The following is a 24,151-nucleotide window of genomic DNA, read 5'->3' as shown; positions in this document are numbered from 1 at the left end:
TTTTCTTATTGCAAAACTTATTTTGCAACTAATTTATTTGTATCATTCTTTCTAAATTACAAAAGGATACTTTCTCCACTTTTAGTTTCAAAAAATCAAGTATGAATCTTATTTTTAAAAAATTACATATTCAATGTATTGGACAGGTACTGCATGCATGAATCAGAGCTCTAAAATTATTAAATACATACACACACACACACACACAAACTAGAAGAAATAACTATTTTGCTTCAAATTAGCTTCAAATACCTAGACTTCCAAAATTTAAAAGCACTAATATAAAAAACAACACTAAAAAAATAACCAAATTATACTCATGTCTACATACTTAGTAAGAGTTGTATTAAGGCTACATCACATCTGTGTCTTCTCTATTCTTTTCGTTGATGCTACTGAGAAAAGTACAAGCTAAAAGGAAAGAAATGAGTGTGAAAACCTGTCACCATGAGAAATGTGGTGTGTATATTATTTTCCTTCTCACAATTTCAGATGTCCTAAAGAAATGAGGGGAAGAGCCTCCAAATGACAAAAACTATGGACAAACTGAGACACTGAGGGTCAAAACAGACACAAGCAAAATTCACATGGACAGAAAAATCAAGCAACTACCTGCCTGAAATATAAAGACACATTCAAAACCAGTGTTTCAAGCAATTTTAAAAGCTGCAATAAAGCTAGATACATAATCTCTTGATTTAGTAAGTTGTCTAAGAAACTACAGGTTGAATATTAGAGGGAAGAAATTAAAAAGAGGAGGCACCTGGGTGACTCAGTGGGTTAAGCCTCTGCCTTTGGCTCAGGTCATGATCTCAGGGTCCTGGGATCGAGCCCCAGGGCTCTCTGCTCCAGGGAGCCTGCTTCTCCCACTCCCCCCACTCTGTCTGCCTCTCTGCCTACTTGTGACCTCTATCTGCCAAATAAATAAATAAAATCTTTTTTTTTTTTTAAAGACGCCTCTCTAAGCATTTACCACAAGAGAAAAGCCCCCCCCCCCTCAAAAAAAGAGGTCTCATCCATACCTAATGAGTACAAGGTTGTACTTACTTTGGGGTAATCCAATTCGAAGAAGGTCTCCAAGTTGTTGATTAGGTTAGGATCTACTCCTTTCAGTGGCTTTAGAAGAGACACGCCTGGGAGCTTGCTGTATGGCTGTTTGTCTGTTGCCTTCTTGTTGAGGTGTAATCGGCTAAAAAGCAAAGGATGTATACATCATTTCTGGAGAACACATTAGTGCTAAATCAGCCTAATGTGTTAAGCTATCAAGCAATTACTAAATTCGGGCGCCTGGGTCGCTCAGTGGGTTAAGCTGCTGCCTTCGGCTCAGGTCATGATCTCAGGGTCCTGGGATCGAGTTCCACATAGGGCTCTCTGCTCAGCAGGGAGCCTGCTTCTCCCCACCATCCCACCCCCGTCTCTCTGTGCCGGCCTCTCGGCCTACTTGTGATCTCTGTCAAACAAATAAAATCTTTAAAAAAAAAAAAAAAAAAAAAAAAGGGAAGAAGAAGAAATTATTAAATTCTCAGTTTTAAAAAGCTATCTGAAAATGAAGGAAAGTAACCAGATAAATGTCCAGTTTAGGAAAACCAGAACTAAGCAGAATGAATGTTCAGATGAAGCCTGGAGCTTAAGACTGTGGTTTATGCTATGAGAACAATGCCCAGCAGAGAGTATGCAGCCAATAAATAAATACATGGTGAAGAACTGAATTATAGTTAGCCCACATCTTAACTGCCCTTCCTCCCAGCCTGCCATCTATGTGGACCAAGAACTGCAACAACAGTAGTGGGGGGGGGGATCCCCATCTTCCCCAGAAAGAGGGAGAAATGTAACCAGAAAAATCTGAGAAATACTTGTAAGAAGCAGTCCACACAACACACAACTGAAAGAAGCATGACGCTGCCAGCATGGCAAGCTGGGGTAACTAGCAGACCTCCTGATATTCACAAGATCAGAACGGAGGAGTGGAACAGAGTGAATTTCAAAATTAAGGGGGAAAAAAATCTCTATGATGAGCAAAATGTCTATTAATGACATTGGAAGATACACCAGTGCCACGAAAACACAAGTCAGTTGGCCAAGGTTCTCTGAGCTGGTCCATCCCAAGGGTACGACAGCACAGGGCTCCTAAGGAGGGAAGCCACGCCATTTAGAATGTGCCCTGGTTGGGACGCCTGGGTGGCTCAGTTGGTTAAGCAGCTGCCTTCGGCTCAGGTCATGATCCCAGCGTCCTGGGATTGAGTCCCACATTGGGCTCCTTGCTCCGCAGGGAGCCTGCTTCTCCCTCTGCCTCTCCCTGCCATTCTGTCTGCCTGTGCTTGCTCTCTCTCCCTCTTCTCTCTGACAAATAAATAAAATCTTAAAAAAAAAAAAAAAAAAAAAAAGAATGTGCCCTGGTTAATGTTCGTGGCATGAAAACAAAGAGAAGAGATGCCTTTCGGTAGAGTGGTGATGTTTCTAAAGGAAGTTACTGAAGTCTTTCCTCTTTCTTATAAGTAAGTCTCCAAGCACTCAACAGTAATTAGAGGTTAGAACAATCACGGGACCATGCGCAAGATATTTTAAGACACACATTCTTCCACATTTTAACATCTCTGAAATCGAAGGCATCTTAACAATTGGTGGCAGCCAGATGGCAGTCCTAAATTAGTAGCATGAAAACCAACCAACGAAACCTTCTAGAAGATCAAGAAAACGCCAGCATCAATGCATCTCTGATTTGATGAAATACACTATTAATCCATGAATGACTTCTGAAAAGTACACCACTGACGTCAGGCAGAGCAGTGAGCCATGTGTTCATGCTCAGCTAATTGAAGGGCAGGGATGTGCCACAGAGAACATCTGATGTTTCAGATAAGGCCACAGGACATTTCACAGAAAGAAAACGGGTTACCTACAATGGAAAACATTTAAAACAGTAAGAGATATTTTTAAAGAACAAGATGGTATCCATATCAATCTACAGCCCCCAAAAGCTGGAAAATAATGGGGCGCCATTTCCAGTAGTGCTCCACAGTGCAATTAGCACGCAAGTTGTTTTACTGGTCTGCCATGAGAAGAAATGGAAAGAAAGCGTTTAGAAACATTTACAGCAATCTGACATTTACATGCCACCCAAGCATGTGATCAGTATTTATTTTTATTGTAGTTTACCAAAGTATCAGTCCGTGCCAGACTGGAAAAATTTTAAAGAGCTGATCCTCTGCCATAGATAGTTTGGAAAATATTCATCTAGCAAGTTCATCGAGAGGCTGGACAGAGGTAAAAACCACGATCTAAAATTTATATAACCACTGGGGCACCTGGGTGGCTCTGTTGGTTAAGCGTCCGAATCTTGATTTCAGCTCAGAGGTCATGAGATCTCAGGGTCATGGGATTGAGCCTGTGCTGAATATGGAGCCTGCTTAGGATTCTCTCCCTCCCTCCCTCAACCCCACACACATGCATGTACTCTCTTTCTCTCTCTAAAAAGATAAAATAAGGGGTGCCTAACCAGCTCAGTTGGCTAAGCATCCAACTCTTGATTTTGGCTCAGGTCATGATCTCAGGTTATAAGATTGAGTGTGAGATGGAGCCTGCTTCAGATTCTCTCTCTTCCTGCTCCCCAATGCTGCCACTCTTGCATGCGTTCTCTCTCTTAAAAAAACAATAAAATAGGGGCACCTGGGTGGCTCAGTGGTTTAAGCCTCTGCCTTCAGCTCAGGTCATGATCCCAGGGTCCTGGGATCAAGCCCCATGTGGGGCTCTCTGCTCCGCAGGAGGCCTGCTTCCCTCCTCCCCCTGCTTCTATGCCTACTTGTGATCTCTCTATCAAATAAATAAATAAAAATCTTTTTAAAATAAACAAATAAAAATTTTAAAAATAATAAAATAAATAAAAATTTATATAACCACAAAAATGACCACTATTCCATACCTAACAAAATGGCAGACTGGAGATATTTGGAGAAACCTATCCAATACAGAACATATAGACTGCTGGAGAAAAAAAAGTTTATATATTTAATTGATTGACAGTCATATTCACATGGTTCAAATCACTGAAGATATTATGACAGTCACATGAAAGAAGTCTCCCTTTCACCCCTGCCCCCCAGGCTCAGCATTATTAGTTTCTTACTCATCTTTCCAGAAACTTAAAAAAAAAAAAAAAAAACTGCATATACAAGCCAACACACACATACAAATTCTTACATAATATTTATAATGTTTAATATAGATGCATTAAAAACACATTTTAAAATATGTAACAGAACTGTTAGGAAAATAAAGGAACCTCCCAGGTTGGAAATGAGGAGAAATCTCTGAGTGAGGGAGAGCTGGCTGTTTGGCCCAGGGCCATCTGTTGGTCCGTGATGTTTCAGAGATGAAGGCAAGAATGAGGGAACTCTGTTCTGTCCACCTTATGGAAATACGGAATCTCTGAAAGGCAAAGTAGAAAAATGCTGGCCCACAGTAGGAAGATGGGGATGTTGCCTTCTTGGATTCACTCCTGAATAAAGTGGAATAAAAGGAAAAAGTCTTCCAAGAGAACACCCAACCACATGGGTTTGGAACCCATAAGGCAAACTACCTGTGCTGCTTGAACAAAACCCAAGAGAAATAAAAATTATAATCACTGACACTAGAAACTCAATAGACAGACAGGACAGAAGAATGCATAGACAGTTCAAAAGAGAACTGGAGAACTGGAATCTAGATTCAAAGAAATTATTCAGGATGGGCCACATCCTGAAGGCACAAAGAGAATGGGACGCCAAGACACTGAAATCATGGAACAGTGTGAGACATGGAGGATAAAATAAAAAGGCCTGAAATCCCAGGAATTTTTCATCTCTTCCCACTGCATGATCATTACGCGCTATTAAATTCATCAAAACATGCACGAGTTCATGACCAACACAGAGAAACCCAGCCTACTAACCCACTGAATTTGGCAAGTCTTCAGATTAAAAACAACAAGGATAACTTAAACAGTGTTAAACAGTCTAGAATGGATTCCATTTCCCCTTTCCCTTCTTCTTTATTAAGACATTTTACTTTAAATGCTAATACAGATATACCTTCTATCCTTTGGAGATCTTTTCATATCAAGAATGCAATGTTTTATCAGACACATTCTGACTCACCCAACAGCAATGAAGCTGTCTCCAGGTTTATGATGAAGAGAACTGGTTAATACTGTATATGAAATTTCTACTCAAAATAACGATAACCCAGACTGTATTATGGGACTTTTAAAAAAAAATTCCCATTTGTGTTTCTCCCATATCTCTCCTCTCCCACCCCCCAGTATTTCATACCTCAAGGAGTCATCTCATGGCGTATACTCTAGGATACAGGACTCCTACTTTGGAGAATACTCTTTCGATTTACGTAACACAACTGAGAAAGCCCCTTGTTACACATTAGTTTATCAGAAACAGTAAAATATCCATTAAGTCACACACACAGTCACTCGGCACTGTGCTTACCACACAGTGGTGTTCCACGACTACTCAGCAATTCCCCCTCCTGAACAATCACTTCTGAACCCCAAATGTACCCCAGCCATTATCCTGTGCACTGGTGAGAACGGCGATGAACAGGGGAATTCCTGACTGTCTGGGGGCTGCGGTTGCATGGGGGAGTCGCACATGTACAGAAGCTCTTCCCCATATAAAACTGTTATAGTCAATCAAGCTATGTTCTAAAGCAAGAAATATATTAACTTGGCTTGACACCTGGAGAAATAATGCTGGTGGGTGCCTTGCCCATAGCCAGTGTTTTGTAAACCAATCAGTATTTTTCAAAATATGATCAACAGCTTGTCTGCCCAGAGTCTCAACAAGTGGCCCGAGTGGTGGAGTCCTCCAAGTGGGGTGGCTCTGACAGGATCTACAAGGGCTACTGGTTTCAAACCAGTGTTAACTTTGGTATCTCAGGGCAGGAGTTCTGGATCACTCAGAACTGAACTTGAGCCTAACGCATGCATCCACATGCCGGCCACGGCTTTATCATGGGTGCCCATTGCCACCACTTGCCTAAAGCAGGTGACTTGCTTTCTGTCAGGATCCTTCAGGTTCTACACTAGGAATCCAGTTCTTCCTCCAAATCATGTATTTGGCTGTGGGCCTGTCCTTCTTTTGGAAGGTGGAGGACAGTATTTTTTATTGATGGGTAACACACATACAGCAAAGACCACATGTAAGTATACAGCACAATGAATCTCCTCAGAGTGAAACACACATGTAACCAGTGGCTCCAAATCAAGAAGCAGAATTGTTACCAGAACCCCAAAAGCCCTTGGCATGTCCCCAACTAACTACCCTCCTCCTCAAGGGTAACCACTATCCTGACTTCCAACACACTAATTCTACCAGCATTAAAATTTTATCTAAATGGAATCCCACAGGATGTACTCATTTGTGTCTGGTTTCTTTGACTTCAATGTTTGTGAGACTCAACTTTGCTGTTACATTTAGTTACAGTTGATTCACTTTCTAAAAAATATTTATTTATTTTCAAGAGGGAGTGTGGGCACGGGAGAGGGATAAAGAACCTCAAGCCAACTTTGTAGAGCATGGGGCCTGACACAGGGCTCGAGCTTATGACCCCGAGATCATGACTTGAACCCAAATCAAGAGTCCGACGCTCAACCGACTGTCTCACTCAGGTGCCCCTAGTTCTTTCATTCTTATTACAGCACGTATTCCTTGTATTAATACACCACACTTTATTTAGTTACCTTCCGTTGATGGGCGTTTGGGTTATTTCCAATTTGGGGCTAATACACACAGTCTGCAGCCTTGTCTCTGTCTTTACACAAGTATCAAAAACCCTGGCCTAAACCCCACCCCACCCCTGGACTTAAAATTTTGGACAAGATGAAGAAATAGGGACTGGATTTGCTTGCCCACCTGAAGCAATTTTTTAAAAACCAGACAAAACATGGGAAACAATGGTTTGGTTTGTTTTTTTTTTTTAAGATTTTTTTATTTGACAGAGATCACAAGTAGGCAGAGAGGCAGGCAGAGAGAGCGGAGGAAGCAGGCCCCATGCAGAGCAGAGAGCCCAGTGTGGGGCTCGATCTCAGGACTCTTGAGATCATGACCTGAGCCGAAGGCAGAGGCTTAACCCACTGAGCCACCCAGGCGCCCCTGGCAAACAATGGTTTTCTAAGATAACCGGACATACGGTGAAGGAGGATCCGGGCTCCTGCGACATGGAAAACAAATGAAGTAAGCTCTCCAACGGCCCAGGCTTACTGCCTAGAAACGATTTCCAGGCCAGGAGATGAGTGTTTTTCTAAATTTACATATATAATGCCTCGCGGTAAAAGCTGCAGTTTAATGGACCAGTTGTAGAAGTTCAGAATCTGTATTTTCACAAGCCAGTTATCAGTTATTATCCCAAATGATTCTGATGCAGGCCAGCAGTGAGCCACATTACAGCAGACTACAAATTCTCCAGGCTCCAGCAAAATAATAATGAACAGTACATGTATCTCAATTAAGAAAAAAAAAAAAACACCTACTAAATAAGAGTAAATAAGCATATACAGAGCTCAGAAGTTAAGGATAGTTCAGAGACAAAAATATGGAGCCCTCCAGAGTTTGTTAAATACATGAGCTCTTGTGGGCAAAGTGTGCCATCAGCAGTTAGCCACAGATCAACGGAACAGAGAGAGGGCCGGTCATGCATGAAGGGGACTGTAAGTGAGTAACCCAAGAAGCAGAAAGGCAGGAAAAAAGGATTTAGTAAAGAAGGCTTTATTTGGCTAAGTTGTTTCTCTTTTTGAAAGTGTTCAAGAGGGGGGCACCTGGGTGGCTCAGTGGGTTCAGCCTCTGCCTTTGGCAGGTCATGATCTCAGGGTCCTGGGATGGAGCCCTGCATTGGGGCGGGGAGGGGTCCTCTGCTCAGCAGGGAGCCTGCTTTCCCCTTTCTCTCTGCCTGCCTCTCTGTCTACTTGTGATCACTCTCTCTCTGTCAAATAAATAAATAAAATCTTAAAAAAAAAAAAAGTGTTCAAGGAAGAGCAACAGTGAATGCAGCTGAGAGGTCAAGACAAGAACTGGAATTCTCCCCACTGGGTGGACTTGGGGCCCTTGGAGCACCGTGGGCAGGGGCAGGTCAATGAAAACAGGCTGAGAAGCAAATGAATGAGAAGTGCAACGTGGTAACAATTTCTCCTGAGATCTGATCTGAGTAAGTTACTCTGGCCAAAGGAACTAGATGGAGAAAGGTTTTTCAGTTTAATTTTGGAAAAATAATTTTCTTCTTTAATACCTGAGCACACAGAGTATGGGGAACAAGCCAGCCAAAGGTAAAGAGAGAGCATTTAAAATAATTCATGGCACGCTGGGACCCATGGTGTGGAGCAGGAGTTAGGAAAATCTGACAAGACTGAGGTAGAAGGGTGAGGAGTTCGAGGAGGTTCTGCCAGTAATGGGTGACAGGGGCTAAAGAAAGAAAGCACTGCCAGACAGCGCTGAAGGCTCGGCAGAGATCTGAGACCATGAATGTGTCACAGAACTAACCCATGGGGCTGTGTGCTTGCCCTCTGCGGGATTTTGAAAGTTGAAAAGCTATAAATTGTAAGATGGGCTCAGGATAACAAGGCAGACTGACAGGAGGGAAGGTGAGGGGCAAGCTGATGGAGTGATGAACTCTGGAGTTCTGGCAAGAGGGAGAATCCGACAACACCAAGAGATAACAGGTGGAGGCCACAACTGTGGACAGACAGTCTAGGGCAGTTGTTATCAGCCTTGACTGCACAAGAAAATCACCTGAGGCTTTATTTAAAAAAAAAAAAAAAAAAAAAAGCCCGCTGCTCAGACCGTTAAATCAGAATGTCTAGGGCTAAGGTAAGCAGTATTTTTTTTTTTTAAAGGCCTCCCCTGGGGACTCCAAAGGGAAGGCCGAGCTGAGACCATGGACCTGGGAAGACTAGGTAACTGTGACAAGAGAAGGACGCAAGAAGGGCCGGAAGTGAAGGAAGATCAGCCTTTCCGGGACGGCACAGAACAAAGCCTCGGTGAAGCAGTTCAAGTGGCCTAAGAATGGGAAAAGCTACAGAAAAGGAGTAGGGGGTCCCTCCACAGAACTTTCGGTGTCGCCAGTTATCAGAACCTCAAGACAAAGTCCTGCGTAGATACTCTATCCTTGTGGATTACTTCCCGGGTTATTTTTAGGTTATCACTGGCCATACAGAGCAGCACGCTGGTTTCAGAGCCCCGGCTGGAGCGGATCACCTGGATTTTTATGCCAGTTTCACAGCAAAGTAACTGAGTATCCTTGGTAAAATACTTCTTTATCTCATTTTTTTTTTTTAAGTGTGGACAATTAGTAGTGAGAAATAGAGGAGACTGAGCCACACAGTAAGCATTCAATGATAGCTAGTACTGCCAACTTTTCTTAAAACTGCTAATTTCAAGGACATCTCTCACTTCTCTGAGTTACCATAGTTCACTTCTCTGAGTTACCATAGTTCTAGTAAGAGATTTAGAATTGTCAAACATTGATGAGGCTTATACACCAGAATGGAAGAACTGGAAACTCATATATATATTTAAAGATTCTTTCATAGATATTTAAATATTAAGCCATTATGTTGCGGTTTTTAAATATACTTTTATTTTTTAAAGATTTTGTTTTTAATTCAACTCTATACCCAACATGGGGATCAAACTCACAACCCCAAGATCAAGACTGTCAGGCTCCTTGGACTGAGTCAGCCAGGTGCCCCCATGTTGGTGTCTGTTGGTTTTTTTTTTTTTTCCTTTGAGAGCAAGCGAGAGAGCATGAGCACTTGAGGGGTGTAGGGCAGGTGGAGAGAAACACACTTTTTTTTTTTTTTTAAGATTTTATTTATTTATTTATTTGACAGCGAGATCACAAGTAGGCAGAGAGGCAGGCAGAGAGAGAGGAGGAAGCAGTTCCCTGCTGAGCAGAGAGCTCTATGCAGGGCTCGATCCCATGACTCTGAGATCATGACCTGAGCCGAAAGCAGAGGCTTAACCCACTGAGCCACCCAGGCGAGCAGGCTCCGCGTAGCACTCGAGCCTAGCACTCGTCTTGTGACCCTGAGATCATGACCTCATGAGCTGAAATCAAGTTGGACGCTTAATGACTGAGCCAGCCAAGCTCTCTGGGTGGGGGTGGAGGGGTTAAGGAGAATCATCAAAAGTCCCAAATCATGGTTAAAGCAAGTAGAAAGAGGGCGTAAGACAGATTTAACGCAAAGTTTAAATTATATGCAGCATTTAGGCTAAAATTGTATTATAAGTTAAAATTGTGCCCAGTATTTAGGAACCAATTTAAAGTTCTACATATGATCCAAAAGCACAGAGACAAAAGAAGTACAACAGAGAGAAACATAAATATCACCAATGAGCCACTGAAGAGTGGCCTGAGCTCTCCTTTCAAACCACTGGAAACGTTCTCCACTGGGCAGAGGTGCTGCACAGTCCTGGCTTCTCTGAATTCCTCTACCCTCAGAGCCTCACTGAAAATGTGGGATTCTAGTGCTATAAGAACCCTTCCCTTGGCTCTGCGAGAGGGAGAGCTTGCCACAGAGTGGAGAGAAGGCCAGACACAACGAGCAGAGTAACTCCCAGTTACTATGTAATCCGAGCACACTGCCTTCTAGGACGGAGACGTAGGACGGAGACGTTCTGAGGGATTCCAGATGACAGTGTTTTGTTGACCATAAAATCACCATGCCCAGGGCGGTACCCAGAGCAAACGCTACAAGGCACCCTTCTCCTGCTAGTCCAGGTCAGGGGGAGGCCCCTCCACACCACCCCTAACACCAGGAAAGCCCTCAATCCAATGGTAGCATGTCCCAGGCCTCGGGCCCAGCAGAACCATGAATTTGGGACTTTGATAATAATCTTAGTTCTTTATGAAACAGAATCTCCCCTAACACCTATGTCCATTTGGTTTTCAGAAATTTGACTGGATCAAATTTTCAGGAATACACTGGATATAAAAGGAATGCACCTCCTCTACATCCAGTCAATGTTTTTGATTTGTTTCATTTTTAAAGACTAAAATGATCCTGAAATGTGACTGAGCAATGCTGGGGAGACAGAAAGCACAGGAAAAGTTCTGTATGTCACTCCCGAGAAATGATTTCTGAATTAAAGTCTCAATCAGAAGGTAGTCACTCTGTCACAAAACTCACTTTCCTGTAATTAAGACCCATCACCATGGGGGGGGGGGTTTGCTGACAGCAGGCACGGGCACCTGCAGGGGTGTCCCTACCAGTAGGGTGACGGGAGCAGGGGTGCTTCCTCAGAGTAAGTGAAGTCCGAAAGGTCATGAGGGATGAATCGCAAAAAACAGAGAGGCCTTCAGGGCCCTGCTTTCCACTGTGAGCTAGAAGGACATCTATTCAGGGAACACTTCAAAGAACTCCAAGCGCCTGTTAAGAAATATTCAAATATTTGGAGGTTCTGCTGGATTTTATAGCAGCTTTAGCTTGATGAGATCTAATCGCCTCTTGGCACTAGGGTTTTCAACTTCTGAGCTGCTGGAATGGCCTTCTTTTATCTTGGGTGATTTTTATTTCCTAAGAGCTCAGTCTCTAAAATTGTTACTCTTTCTATGGCTTACTGTTTCATCCTAAGCTTGTAGTTCCCTCTCCCTGTTCCTCTCAAGTTTTTGATTTGATAGGGCGTACCACTTCAAATGATTTATTTTACCGGCTCCTCTCCTAATTTCATTCAGGAGGCACGCCTGGTGTGAAGGGAAAGTCCCGGGAGGGCGGGCAGGCTGTGTCCTTTCCGTGGGCGGGCAGCAGCATCTACAGCAAAGAGACACCTCCGGGAAAGGCAGCCCAAGATCCTCCTGCAAGGCTTCCAAGGAAAACGTGGATTCCTTGACAGCAAAGTTCACCTTGCTTACCAGCCCCAGACCGTGCTTTTTTTAACAGTTCTGCTCGGTGGCTCCCATGAACCACTTTATCTGATTCTCAGAATTAATCTTCTCTGCTCCAAGCTTGCGAATATGTGAAATGAGGCTGACTGCTGTATCAGCAGGTCCCCTACTTCAGAGTCCTTGCCTGCGATTTCCCATGATTAAAGGCTTCTGTTGTTGTTACTTGTGACTGTGCCCTGCAAGGCTGTTACCGTGTGTTTATGATGAGTATGTGTCATGACTCATGCTACTTCTGTAATGCACCGATCTTTTCAACAACAGCACTGCATCAAAATGGGATTCTTCAGCAACACAAAGCACACCTTCTGGTACAACCTGAACTCGGCAGACACAAGCTTCCCCACGGAACACATCACAACCAACAGTGAGTGAGTGTTATGGGAAAACACAAACTATTTCCACTGGACCGTAGACTTACATAACACAGAATACAAAAGATTCTATTACCATTGAAAACAAGTCACAGATCTTTATTAATTTTTACCCAAAACACTCCAACTCACTAATTCTTTTTTTTTTTTTTAAGATTTTATTTATTTTAAAGACAGAGATCACAAGTAGGCAGAGAGGCAGGCAGAGAGAGAGGTGGGGAAGCAGGCTTACCGTTCACCAGAGAGCCCAATGCAGGGTTTGATCCCAGGATCCTGGGATCATGACCTTAGCCAAAGGCAGAGGTTTTAACCCACTGAGCCACCCAGGTGCCCCCCAACTCACTAATTCTTTGGGGACAAAAGAGCTGGCCCTAGTGTAGGGGAAATAGATAAGAGCACAGAGCTTCGCTAATAGTAACTAAGCAAGCCAGGCGCCTAGCAGAAGCTATGGTCCCTGTACACAGTGCTCAGAAACATAGGAGACCCTCAAACATACCATATGCTTACACTCTTTTCAAATAAAAGGAAACTAATGGGACTATCCCAATGCTCTTCTACAAAATTCCCTAAAGCAAAATGTGATGTTTAAATTATTCTGTATATAAAATAAATTCTGTGGATGGAGGAAAAGCGGGGGCACGTATGATCTGCACACCAACTGAGTAGGGCACTGGGTTCTGCACCCTCTCAAAGTCAGATCTTAGCGTAAAGATTATTTATCACCAGACAGGCATTCCCATAGGAAAACCCTGGGGAGGGGGAGGGATTCAGATTTCTAAGTAAACACTAACAGAACCCTATTTCCTATTTTAACTTGCTATTCATTAGAAATAGTGAAATAAAGATTCCATTTGGTCCAATAAATTTCACTGAAGCCCATCACTGCTAAAAATATCCCCAAATCCGACCACCTACCTCAGATCACAAGGACCAAATGACACTAAACTAATGACACTGAAAAATCCATCATTACTACTGGAAAAAATTCAGAGTTCATTCATTCAACCAGCAGTAACTGAGTGCCTAATACACACTGGACATAGAACAGTAAATAAGACGCTGCCCCTACCCTCAAGAGCTTACAATCTAATTGGGAAAAAGAGACAACTGAGCACACATTTACAATTTAGATGCATAAATTCAAAGCACTAAAATATAAGAAGAGGTGCCTGGGACACCTGAGTGGCTCAGTCGGTTGAGTATCTGCCTTTGGCTCCAGTCATGATCCGGGGGTCCTGGGACGGAGTCCCACATCAGGCGCCCTGCTCAGCAGGGAGTCTGCTTCTCCCTCTCCCTCTGCCTGCTGCTCACCCTGCTTGCCCTCACTTTCCCTATCAGTCTCTGATAAATAAAATCTCAAAAAAGAAGAAGAAAAAGTGGAGGAGAAGGGGGAAGAGCCACTTAACACAGTAAAAAGCTAAAGCCTAAGGGCGCTTGGGTGACTCAGTGGGTTAAAGCCTCTGCCTTCGGCTCAGGTCATGATCCCAGGGTCCCAGGGATGGAGCCCCGAATCAGGCTCTCTGCTCAGCAGGGAGCCTGTTTCCTCCTCCCTCTCTCTCTCTCTCTCTCTTTCTGCCTGCCTGTGATCTCTGTAAAAAAAAAAAAAAAAAAAAAAAAAAAAAAAAAATTTTAAATTAAAAAAAAAAAAATAAAAGCTAAAGTGTAAACAAACTTGAATGAGAAGTTAAACCAAAAAAGGGGCGGGGGAGGAAAGGATGGAAAAAGAATTCTAAAGAAAACACACAGCATCTACAGTAATTTCAGTAATTCAGTAATTTCAGTAATTCAATATTGCTGAAGAATTGGGGCACCTGTGTGGCTCAGTGGGTTAAGCCTCTGCCTTTGGCTCAGGTCATGATCTCAGGATCCTGGGATGGAGCCCAGCACTGGGCTCTCAGCTCAGCAGGAAGCCTGCTTCCCCCTCTCCCTGCCAGCCTCTCTGCCTACTTGTGATCTCTCTCTGTCAAATAAATAAATAAAATCTTAAAAAAAAAAAAAAAATACACACACACACACACATAGCTGAAGACCTAGGTACAAGGGCTCAGTTCTCAAAGAACTATGCACGTCTCTTGTTAAGGAGCCTGAATGTTAACCTGAAGGCAGTGGGGGAACCATGGTAAAATTTTAAGCACATGGTCTAGTATCAGTGCTCCAGGAGGATAAGGCTTAAGAAAAATAAAGTAGAAACCGAGCATGGCTGTGGGTAAAGATACCAGTGAACAGAGACAGTTTCACTTATCTAGAGTAGAGATAAAGGGTACTGCCCTCCTGATGTAGGAAAAGGGTGGGATGATGGAGTTAATAAACCATCACAGAATATTAATCACTGAATTACAACTGTCATTTTGCTTTTTAAAGCAATCACACTATCGTCTAAATTCGGTATCTTCCCAGGCTCAGGTTAAAGGGGTTCTAGCGCCAACGTGGATGGACCTAGAGGATATTATGCTTAGCGAAGTAAGTCAATTGTAGAAAGACAACTATCATATGATCTCCCTGATATGAGGAAGTGGAGATGCAACGTGGGGGGTTTGAGGGGTAGGAAAAGAAAAAATGAAACAAGATGGGATCGGGAAGGAGACAAACCGTAAAAGGCTCTTAATGTCACAAATCAAACTGAGGGTGGACCGCGGGGTGGGGGGGGCGGGTAAAGGACATTGGGGAGGGTGTGTGATGTGAAGTGTGTAAACCTGGTGATTCACAGACCTGTACCCCTGGGGCTAATAATACATTATATGTTTATAAAATAATTTTAAAAGGGGGGGGGGCTCTATCGCTTCATTCATTCTCCCGGAAGTTGTCCTGGCAGCAATGACCCTGACAGAGCAACACGTGACCAAAGTCCAAGAGCATCCTCAGAACTGAACCTAGAAAAGAAACTCTCAACTCAGGTTCCACTACAACTTAGAACACCAATGCATTACTGAATTTAAGGCAAAGATCAAGCTATCTAAAAATAACATTTGAAATGCTAAAATTTACATTAAAAACAATTCGTTTCTGATAGGATGTTCACAGACATCTGATACAATAAGTATTTAAATTCCACTAAAAAGCTAGGCAGCAAATATAAAAGCTGCTGTGCTAAGAAGGTTTGAAAAGGTAGTATGAACTTGAAAGGAAACTCCAGGGAAAGACCTCTGCTCTACTAGAGGGCAGTTAATATTTACAGATACAAGAAGTATTTCCACACTAGCCTGGCACCTCCTGTCACTTAAAAAGATAAAACCTAGCACTGAACATTAGAACTTTACAAACAGAGGACAAAATACTATAATCCAATGAGGAGGAGAAATGGAAAGAGAGGGAGAAAAGAAAAAATAGGGAGATGGAGGGAAAAAGGCAAGGTGCCTCGCTCAGATACTCTTATCATGAAGCAATATGGCTCCCAAGGGCTAAAAAGAGAAGAAAATTACTGGTTCCAGACTTCTGTAGGGCTTCACTGCTGCTCCCAAGCTATCAAACCACACTAGCTCTCAAAAAGGAAAAAAACTCAAAGATCACTTAACCAATTCTGCCTGAGGTTAGAATCATTAGTTATTTTTAGGGGACAAAAAAAATCTTGGGAATAAGAGCCCGGAATTTTAGGCTCTAATCTCACTATTATCTTGAATGCTAGAGGCAGTAATCCCACAAAAGTCTGTCATCTAGAATATATTACAAAATGACTAAGCATCAGTTCAGTATGAAAATGGGAAAGGAAGGCTGCCTCAGTGGGCTGGGCAACCCACTCCTGATTTTGGCTCAGGTCATGATTTCAGGGTAATGGGATGGAACCCCACATCGGGCTCCCTGATCAGCAAGAAGTTTGCTTCTTTCTCTCCCTCTGCCCTACCCCCCGCCACTCATGGTCGCATTTCTCAAATAAATAAAATCTTTTTTAAAAAAGAAAAGTTTTCTAGCTTATAAATTATCTCAATTTTTTAAATTTTTTAAAAGATTTTACTTATACAACAAAGACAGAGAGGACAAGGAGGCAAAATGACAGGCAGACAGAGAGGGAGAAACAGGCTTCCTGTGGAGAAGGAGCCCCAAGCAAGGCTTGCTCCCAGAAGTCCTAGGATCATAACCTGAACCAAAGGCAGAGGCTTAACCAACTGAGCCACCGGGGCACCCCTCATTTTTTATTTTTTTAAACTGCAGGCTTACAGGAATTGTGAGACATTTGTAAAATCTGAGTAACTTGAGCAAGAACTATTTATTGCATTAATCATATTGAGCTCCCTTTTTTTTTTTTTTTTAAGTTTCTTTTTTTTTAGTAATCTGTACACTCAATATGGGGCTCAAATTCTCAACTCTGACCTCAAGAGTTGCATGCTCTACCAACTGAGCCAGCCAGGTGCCCCTGAACTCCATTTTTTAACACAGGCCAATACTTAGCTAAGTCTCTTTCTAAGGGGACACAATTCAATAGAACATTGAATCTAAATTAACTAGATACCATTAAACACTGTATTTAACTTTATTAATCAATTCATTTTTTAAAGTTTTTAGCTTTCCTTAGCCATCTACTATAATATTTCCATGACTTAATAGCTTTTAACAGTTAGGGGTCCGTGATTCATCTCTTTAACGTGACAACCAGATAATGGTGCAATATAAGTTTTTGAAATAGATTCTATCTCCACCAGTTACAAGTGCAAAGTAGGAGAGTTTCAATATTTGCTTATTTTATGTACACTTTACCTTATTTCAAAAAAGGTTTGAGAGACAAGGAACATGTGTTTAGAAAATTTATTTTTCAATAAAATACAGAATGTCAGCACACTGTTTTAACCAAAATATTGTCGCCAGTGTTCTTTAGCTTTCCTCATCAAAATGTTAAGCTAACTAGTTTGCAATTTCACTAAAGACATTTTGCGGGGTGGGCCACAAACCATACTCCTCTGCCAAAAATAACTCATTAAACTGGGATGTATTTTTATTTCATTAAGAAAGTAATCAGACCAAACACCTAAGTAATTTTGAAGGTGGTACCAAAAGAAAGGAACTTATCCAAAAATGGTGGGGGGTGGGAGAGAGATCAGGATTTAATTTATACATAAATTAAGCTGCTGACTATTTGCTCTATGTTGAATTACCCATTTCAGAAAGGTGTTCACAAGATTCCTTTAATTAGCTGTTCATCATAATCTCTTATAAACTAATTGCATTTTCTTCCTCTATTTTCAGGATCCTGTTACTATCGGTCACAAAGGTAACTACATGAGGTATTGGAAAATAAATATAAAGCCTCTCTGTAGTATTTTTTTTTTTTTAAAGATTCCATTTATTTATTTGACAGAGAGAGATCACAAGTAGGCAGAGAGGCAGGCAGAGAGAGAGAGAGAGGAGGAAGCAGGCTCCCTGCTGAGCAGAGAGCCCGACGCGGGACTCGATCCCAGGACCCTGAGATCATGACCTGAGCCGAAGGCAGCGGCTTAACCCACTGAGCCACCCAGGCGCCCCTCTCTGTAGTATTTTAACTAACCTAGGTATTTGCACTATTCTCAAACAAAAAAATATTTAAATAAAACTCTGCTGTGCATCACTAGGCACAAAATAAATAAAACAACTATGGAGTTGTCTCAGTCTAACAGCACAGGTTACTTGGAATATCACGCTACATCGCTAGCGTTCATTTTAATTAAATAAGTATGACTTTATCATTATGTATATATAATTGAGGAAGGGATATACCATAGTCCTATGTTGAAGGAAGTCCAATTTTCCCAAATTGAGCTGTAAATTTAACAATTCCGATTCAAAAATTGCACTTAAAAAACAAAATTACTGGGACGCCTGGGTGGCTCAGTTGGTTAAGCAGCTGCCTTCAGCTCAGGTCATGATCCCAGCGTCCTGGGATCGAGTCCCACATCGGGCTCCTTGCTCAGCAGGGAGCCTGCTTCTCCCTCTGCCTCTGCCTGCCATTCTGTCTGCCTGTGCTCACTCTCCCCCCCCCCTCTGATAAATAAAATCTTTAAAAAAAAAAATTACTTAGGGTCTTGAAAAAAATTTAAAACTACACCTTTAAGTAAAAATGTGTAAGTAAAAATGTAAAAATGTGTAAAAGCCAATAAAGTTTGGAAAAGAATGGGAGGTTTGCCTCACCAGTAGTAAGGTTATAAATTTCGTTAATTAAAACAGTGGATACTAGTACAGGAACAGATCAATGAAACAGCACTGGGAGCCTTGAGACATATATGTAAGTATACAGAAGAATTTAGTCTATAATAAAAACAGTATTTCAAAACCATGGAACAATCAAATAATAATCCACTAAGTAATTCGAGGACAAGTGCTAAATATTTAGGTGAACCTAAAATTAAGGGTCTGGCTCTCATCATACCATGAAGTAAAATGAGTACATCACATGATAAAATGTAAAAACAATACAAAACAAAGAAAATTTAAATTACTAAAGAAAAACATGTTAACTATATAATAATTGGAGAAATACATATAAAATTACACAAATCAGAAACATTTTTTTAAAAGCCCTGCAAACCCAAAACACAGGCACACATATTTTTCTCCATGTTAAATATATGAACATAGTTGAAAGACCAAAAAAAAAAAAAAAAAGCTAGGGGAAAAAACCTTCAACCTATCACAGAAAAACAATCTTCATATCAAGACTAATGGGGCAATGGATTGCAGCACAAAGGATTATGAGTATATAATTTACAACTAAACGTAACTAGCATGTCAATATATGAAAAACATTCAATGGAACCAGTAATTAAAGGAATGAAAATAAAAGACAGGAAACAGCGAAGAGCCTGATATTTTAGTAAGGGGAAATGGGTACCATCATACATTGTTACCAGGACTATGAACAGATACAATTTTCTACAGGGCAGTATGTATCAAAGTTTAAAATGCACAGGCTGGCCCAGTAATTCCTCTTTCAGGGATATAACCTAAGGACATCCTCTCTCAAAATATACACAAATGAATCTACCCCAGTGTTGTTTGTAATCTCTATGAATTGACAACCTAAATGTCAACTAATAACAACAAATACATATTAGTACCTCGTAAACAAAAATGTCACCATCTATTTAAAATGATGCAGAGATCATACATTTATTGACATGGAAAAAAATGGTCATAACACTTTACATGGAAACTCCATGTGAACAGGTTGGGCAAACCCTGGATGTCTTGTTCTGCAACCTTACTTCAAGTACCTAGAATAGTGCCTTGTACAAAAGAGCTTCCCAAAAAGCATTTCCTAAATAGATTAATTTTAAAAAGCAAGCTACAGAACAATAATCATGTCGACTCCTCTTTCCTCTCTCCCCCTCCCCTCTCACTCTCTCTACAGGTGTGCGCGCGCACACACATACACACACACACACACACACACACACACACACGGAAGAGCAGTCACAAAAGATTAACAAGGTAATGGAGTTTTGATGTGTGTGTTTAACTTTCTTCTTTATTCCCCTCTGTATTGTCTAAATTCTTTACATATTAAGCATTTTTTAAAAATTTTTATGATTGGAAAAAAGTAACAAAATTGATTTTTAAGAACTCATACATTAAAAAAGAACTCCACAAAGTGTCCAGCGACAACAGCTCACAAACTATAAAAACTAGTATCAGCAATATCCAAATTGGTATGTCTTCTACAATGTAGCATGTTTCTCTAATACCAGGAAATGCCACTCCATACTAACAAAATGCAGAATTTCCAAAAGAAAAAGCATATTTTTTCTGTAGTAAGAAAGGGGGGTAAAGCAACAAATTTCTTAAACGTCCTTCCATCTCCTCTATTAACACATACCCTCTTCTAGTTGGTGATAAAGATTACTACGTATAGTCATTTTTTTTTTTCTTTTTCAGGCTAAAATGCCAGTGAGTCCACATCAAAAAAGTGCTCTATGCGATTCTTCCATTTCTTCAGAAAAACAGATTTTATTTTAAAAACATTTAAAAAACTGAAATGTCAAACCAGCTACATACCCTCTGTCATTACTCATCCCACCACCCTGTTTTATATTATTCACAGACTTTTTCACGATATGAAATAACCTTCTTCGAATTTTTATTATCTGTCTCTCCCTTCTAGAATGTAAGCTCTATGAGGCCAAGAATTCTCTCCTCCTCACCACTGTGTCCCCAGTGAATGGCATCTAGTAGGCCTCAAGGAGTTATTTGTTGAATTACGAAAAAGGGGTGTGAGTGAGGAGGGGACAAATCTAAACAACACTATAAATAAGGAATTGGACGAAAGGAAAGAAAACCACAATGAAATGTACAAGCTGACCTGACTACTCAAGGCTGTAACATCAGCCCGGAGGTTTGGTGGACATTTTTAAGCTGGACAGGTGCTCCACACCTTATCTAAAAGCACAGCGCTCTTCCAGGAAGAAGAAAATCCACAGGGAGGTCTCCGGGTAGCTGTGTGCAGCTCCCAGTAGAGTGGGAACGATCATCATCATAATAGAAATGTCGTCCAGATCGAAAAAACAGCAACAGCAACAACATACTATACATTTTGGCCCAGATGAAAAATCAAACGAATTCCCAACACAATGAAACCAAGCAAGCAACCTTCCGCCCGACACGTAGAAAGAGCACAGTCTCCTTCCCCCCTGGCCGTGCAGTCTCCCGCAGCCCAGCAAAACGTTGCCCTCACTCATCACTTTTCCCCCTCAAGGACCCCCGCCCCAGCTGGTCTAAGGGGAAAGGGAATGGGGGGAACCGTATGAGCATTAGCTTTCTCCACCCCCACCCGAATCCAATCCTCTCCAAAGCGCAATGCTTCCCATCTTCCCACCCTCTCACCCGTGGCCCTGGCCCCGGCCCCCGGGCCAACGGCTCCTCCAGCAGCCCCTCACTCACGTGTAGATGATGGCCATGAAATGCATCAGCCACAGCACCAAGAAGAGGATGAACCCGAAGACGGCCATTCCCTCCAAGGCCAGGTCCAGCAGCGCCATCCCCCGGCCCGGCCCGGCCCGCTCCGGCCGCCGCCGCGGACCGCGCTCCCCTAGGAAGACAGGGTGGGCGCCCGGCGCGGGGGCGCAGGAGGGGAGAGGAAGGTGGGGAAAGGAAGGGGCGGAGGGGGGTGGGGACGGAAGGGGCGGGCAGGGCCTGCGCGCCCCGCCCGCGCGCACTCGTTCGCGCTCGGTCCTGGGCGCGCTCGCGGCTGCGGGCGCTGCGGTGGCCGGGCTCCGTGGTCAGAGCGGCCGCGGCCCGCGCTCAGGCTCGCCTCTCCACACCCTCGCGGTCGCCGGCCGAACCCTGCGCGCCTGCGCCCCCGATGCCAACGCCCCGCCGCCTCGCCGTCCGGCCCCGGGCCGCACAACTCCGCACCCTGCTCCGCCGCCGCAGCTCCGCGCACTAATCGAAACCGGCGGCCAGCGCTCCGACTCCCCGGCGCGCCCCGCCCCGCCTCCGCCCACCGGAACGGCGGCGCCCGTCCCTCTAAGGGGCGGTGCGCGCCGCGGCTCCCCGCCCACCCCGGCCGCCCGCGCGCCCGCTGCGTCACCGTCCCTGTCGGGAGCGCGCCCCCGGGAGGCTTCTGCCGGACGCGAGCCTGCTTTCCCCGCGGGCTCCAGTCTCCGGCCGCGCCTCACCCTCGGCGTCGGGCGGCGGCGCCCCGGGGCGGCCAGCACTGCGGCGCGCGCCGGCCTCCCTCGGCGGTGGCGGCACGTGACCCTGTGTCCGGCCCGAAGGCCGCTTGCCCTCTGACGGGCTCCAGTGTTTCCGGGCGCCCCGCAGAAAGACACGGAGTTCTAGGCGGCCGCCCCAGTTGTCTCGAAATCCAGCTTCCAAAGCTGTGTCTGCCGCTTCTCCGGCCCGCACTGCTCGGAGAGGCTTCGGCCCTCCTCCAAGCCACGCTCCTGGGCGCTTGGCTGTCCCATTGCCTTCCTCCCTCACTGCTTTTCATGCTGTGTTGTCGTGGATCGCAACCGACCCGAGAGCAAAATAATCTTACTCCTCACAGATCTGTAAGCACCATGGAGACAGTGTGTGGTGTAAGAGAAATTCTCAACTCGGAATATCAGGAATCAGTATCAAAGTCCCCTAAGGCTACTGTCCTATACGGTTGTTCTACGGGGCGATTGAGCCCTGAAAGTGTGGCCGGTAGGTATTGAGGCGCCCTGTGCGTCTAAACCGTACACAGGATGTCAAAGACCACCTCCTGAATAAATTTTGTTTTGATGACATGTCGAAACAATATTTTTGATACATTGGGTTAAATTAAAAAGTACTAATTTCAGCTTTTGTTGTTTTACTTCTTAAATGTGGCTAGTTACCAGAAAATTTTAAATTACGCATGTGGACAGCTCTGCTCTAAAATGTAAAGAAGCGGTGGCGCTTTGGATAGTAAGTTAATTTAGCCTTTATCTTAATTTTAAATCAGTTCAGGGAGATGTTTTAATCTCGTATTAAATGTTTCTGTTTGTTTCTTTAGCCTGGATGAGTTTATATTGTTTCTTGATTGTTTTATGTTTAGACGGTGTTTATTATTTCAAGTGATTTCCTTTAAATAATCCATGACCTCCCTTGAGAGATTTCAGAATTGAATTCAATTTTGAAAAGAAGTTGGTTACTTTATCCTTGCTATTTATTATGTTTGATATTGATTAAATGAACTACCTTAATTTACAGTTGAACAGTAAGCTAGAATCAGAGAAGAGTTTAAATTAATGTCTGTACTGAGAAACAGTACTGCATTCACTAGACTCTGTTTTACTGGGATAAAGTCAGTAAGAAAGAACAAATGTTTACAAATGAAACTTCTGTTGTTCAGAGTTACTGGTTAATGAACTAAAGTTGTAGCGGGATAGAATACTACCAGCAAATTAACTACAAATGGAAATTTTCAAAACACCAGCATTGTAGTTCATTAATTCTAAGATTCACTTTAAAAAGAAAAAGATGTTATCTATCTATTTATTTATTTATTTATGAGAGAGTGCGCGCGAGCGCCCGTGTAGGGGGAGGGATAGAAGGGGAAGAGAGAATCTCAAGCACACCCCACAATGAGTGCAGACTCCTACCCCCTATGCAGGGCCTTGATCCCACAACCCTAAAATCTGAAGCTTAATCTGAATCTGAAGCTTAACCATTGGGCAACCCATGTATCCCTAGGGCTCACTTTAAAAAATACTTTAGCATAGGGCACCTGAATGGCTCAATTGGTTATGTCCTACTTTTGGTTTCAGCTCAGGTCATGATCTCAGGGTTGTGAGATTGAGTACCACCTCCTAAAAATTCTCTCCCCTTCCTCCCCTCTCCCTTCTTTAAAAAAAAAAGGGGGGGGCAAAAAACACCACTTTAGGGGCACCTGGGTGGCTCAGTTGGTTAAGAGTCTGCCTTTGGCTCAGGTCATGATCTCAGGGTCCTGGGATCAAGCCCAGCATTGGGCTTCTCCCTCTGTCCATTACCCCATCCCCCACGCTCATTCACTCTCTCTCAAAGAAATAAATAATTTTTGAAAAAAGAAAGAGAAAACCCAATTTAACACATTTTAACATTTTTTTTTCTTTTTTTTTTTAAGATTTTATTTATTTGACAGAGATCACAAGTAGACAGGCAGGTTGAGAGAGGGGGGGAAGGCAGGCTCCCCACTCAGCAGAGAACCTGATGCGGGGCTCAATCCCAGGACCCTGAGACCATGACCTGAGTCTGAGGCAGAGGGTTAACCCACTGAGCCACCCAGGTGCCCCTATTTTAACATTTCTGAAAAGGAAGTGTATCTCATAGTAACACTAACTGGTGGATGTTTTTTTCTTGATCATATGTAAATAACAATGCGTCTTACAATGAATGCTCCCTTAGATTCAGTGAACTGTATCAATTTGGTCAATTAAAGCATTGTGTTATATTCTGCTTTTCTCCAAAATGTT

General features: G+C 43.0%; 1 protein-coding gene across 1 annotated transcript in view; it reads right to left on the bottom strand.

Moving 5' to 3' along the window:
• Positions 1–21,713, bottom strand: part of UGCG (UDP-glucose ceramide glucosyltransferase) — a 40,263-nt gene extending 18,550 nt beyond the window's left edge. Inside the window, exons 1-2 of the mRNA XM_082696948.1 lie at positions 21,135–21,713; positions 1,048–1,189 (exon numbers count right to left, since the gene is read on the bottom strand). Of these exons, the coding sequence (XP_082553074.1) occupies positions 1,048–1,189; positions 21,135–21,232 (240 nt within the window). The 5' untranslated portion in view covers positions 21,233–21,713. The remainder of the gene's footprint in view (positions 1–1,047; positions 1,190–21,134) is intronic.
• Positions 21,714–24,151: the final 2,438 nt, after the last annotated feature.

The sequence above is a fragment of the Mustela nivalis genome (genome assembly GCF_964662115.1).
Source record: "Mustela nivalis genome assembly, chromosome: 13".
Classification (NCBI taxonomy): Eukaryota; Metazoa; Chordata; class Mammalia; order Carnivora; family Mustelidae; genus Mustela; species Mustela nivalis.
This window is presented reverse-complemented; position numbering and strand designations above follow the sequence as displayed.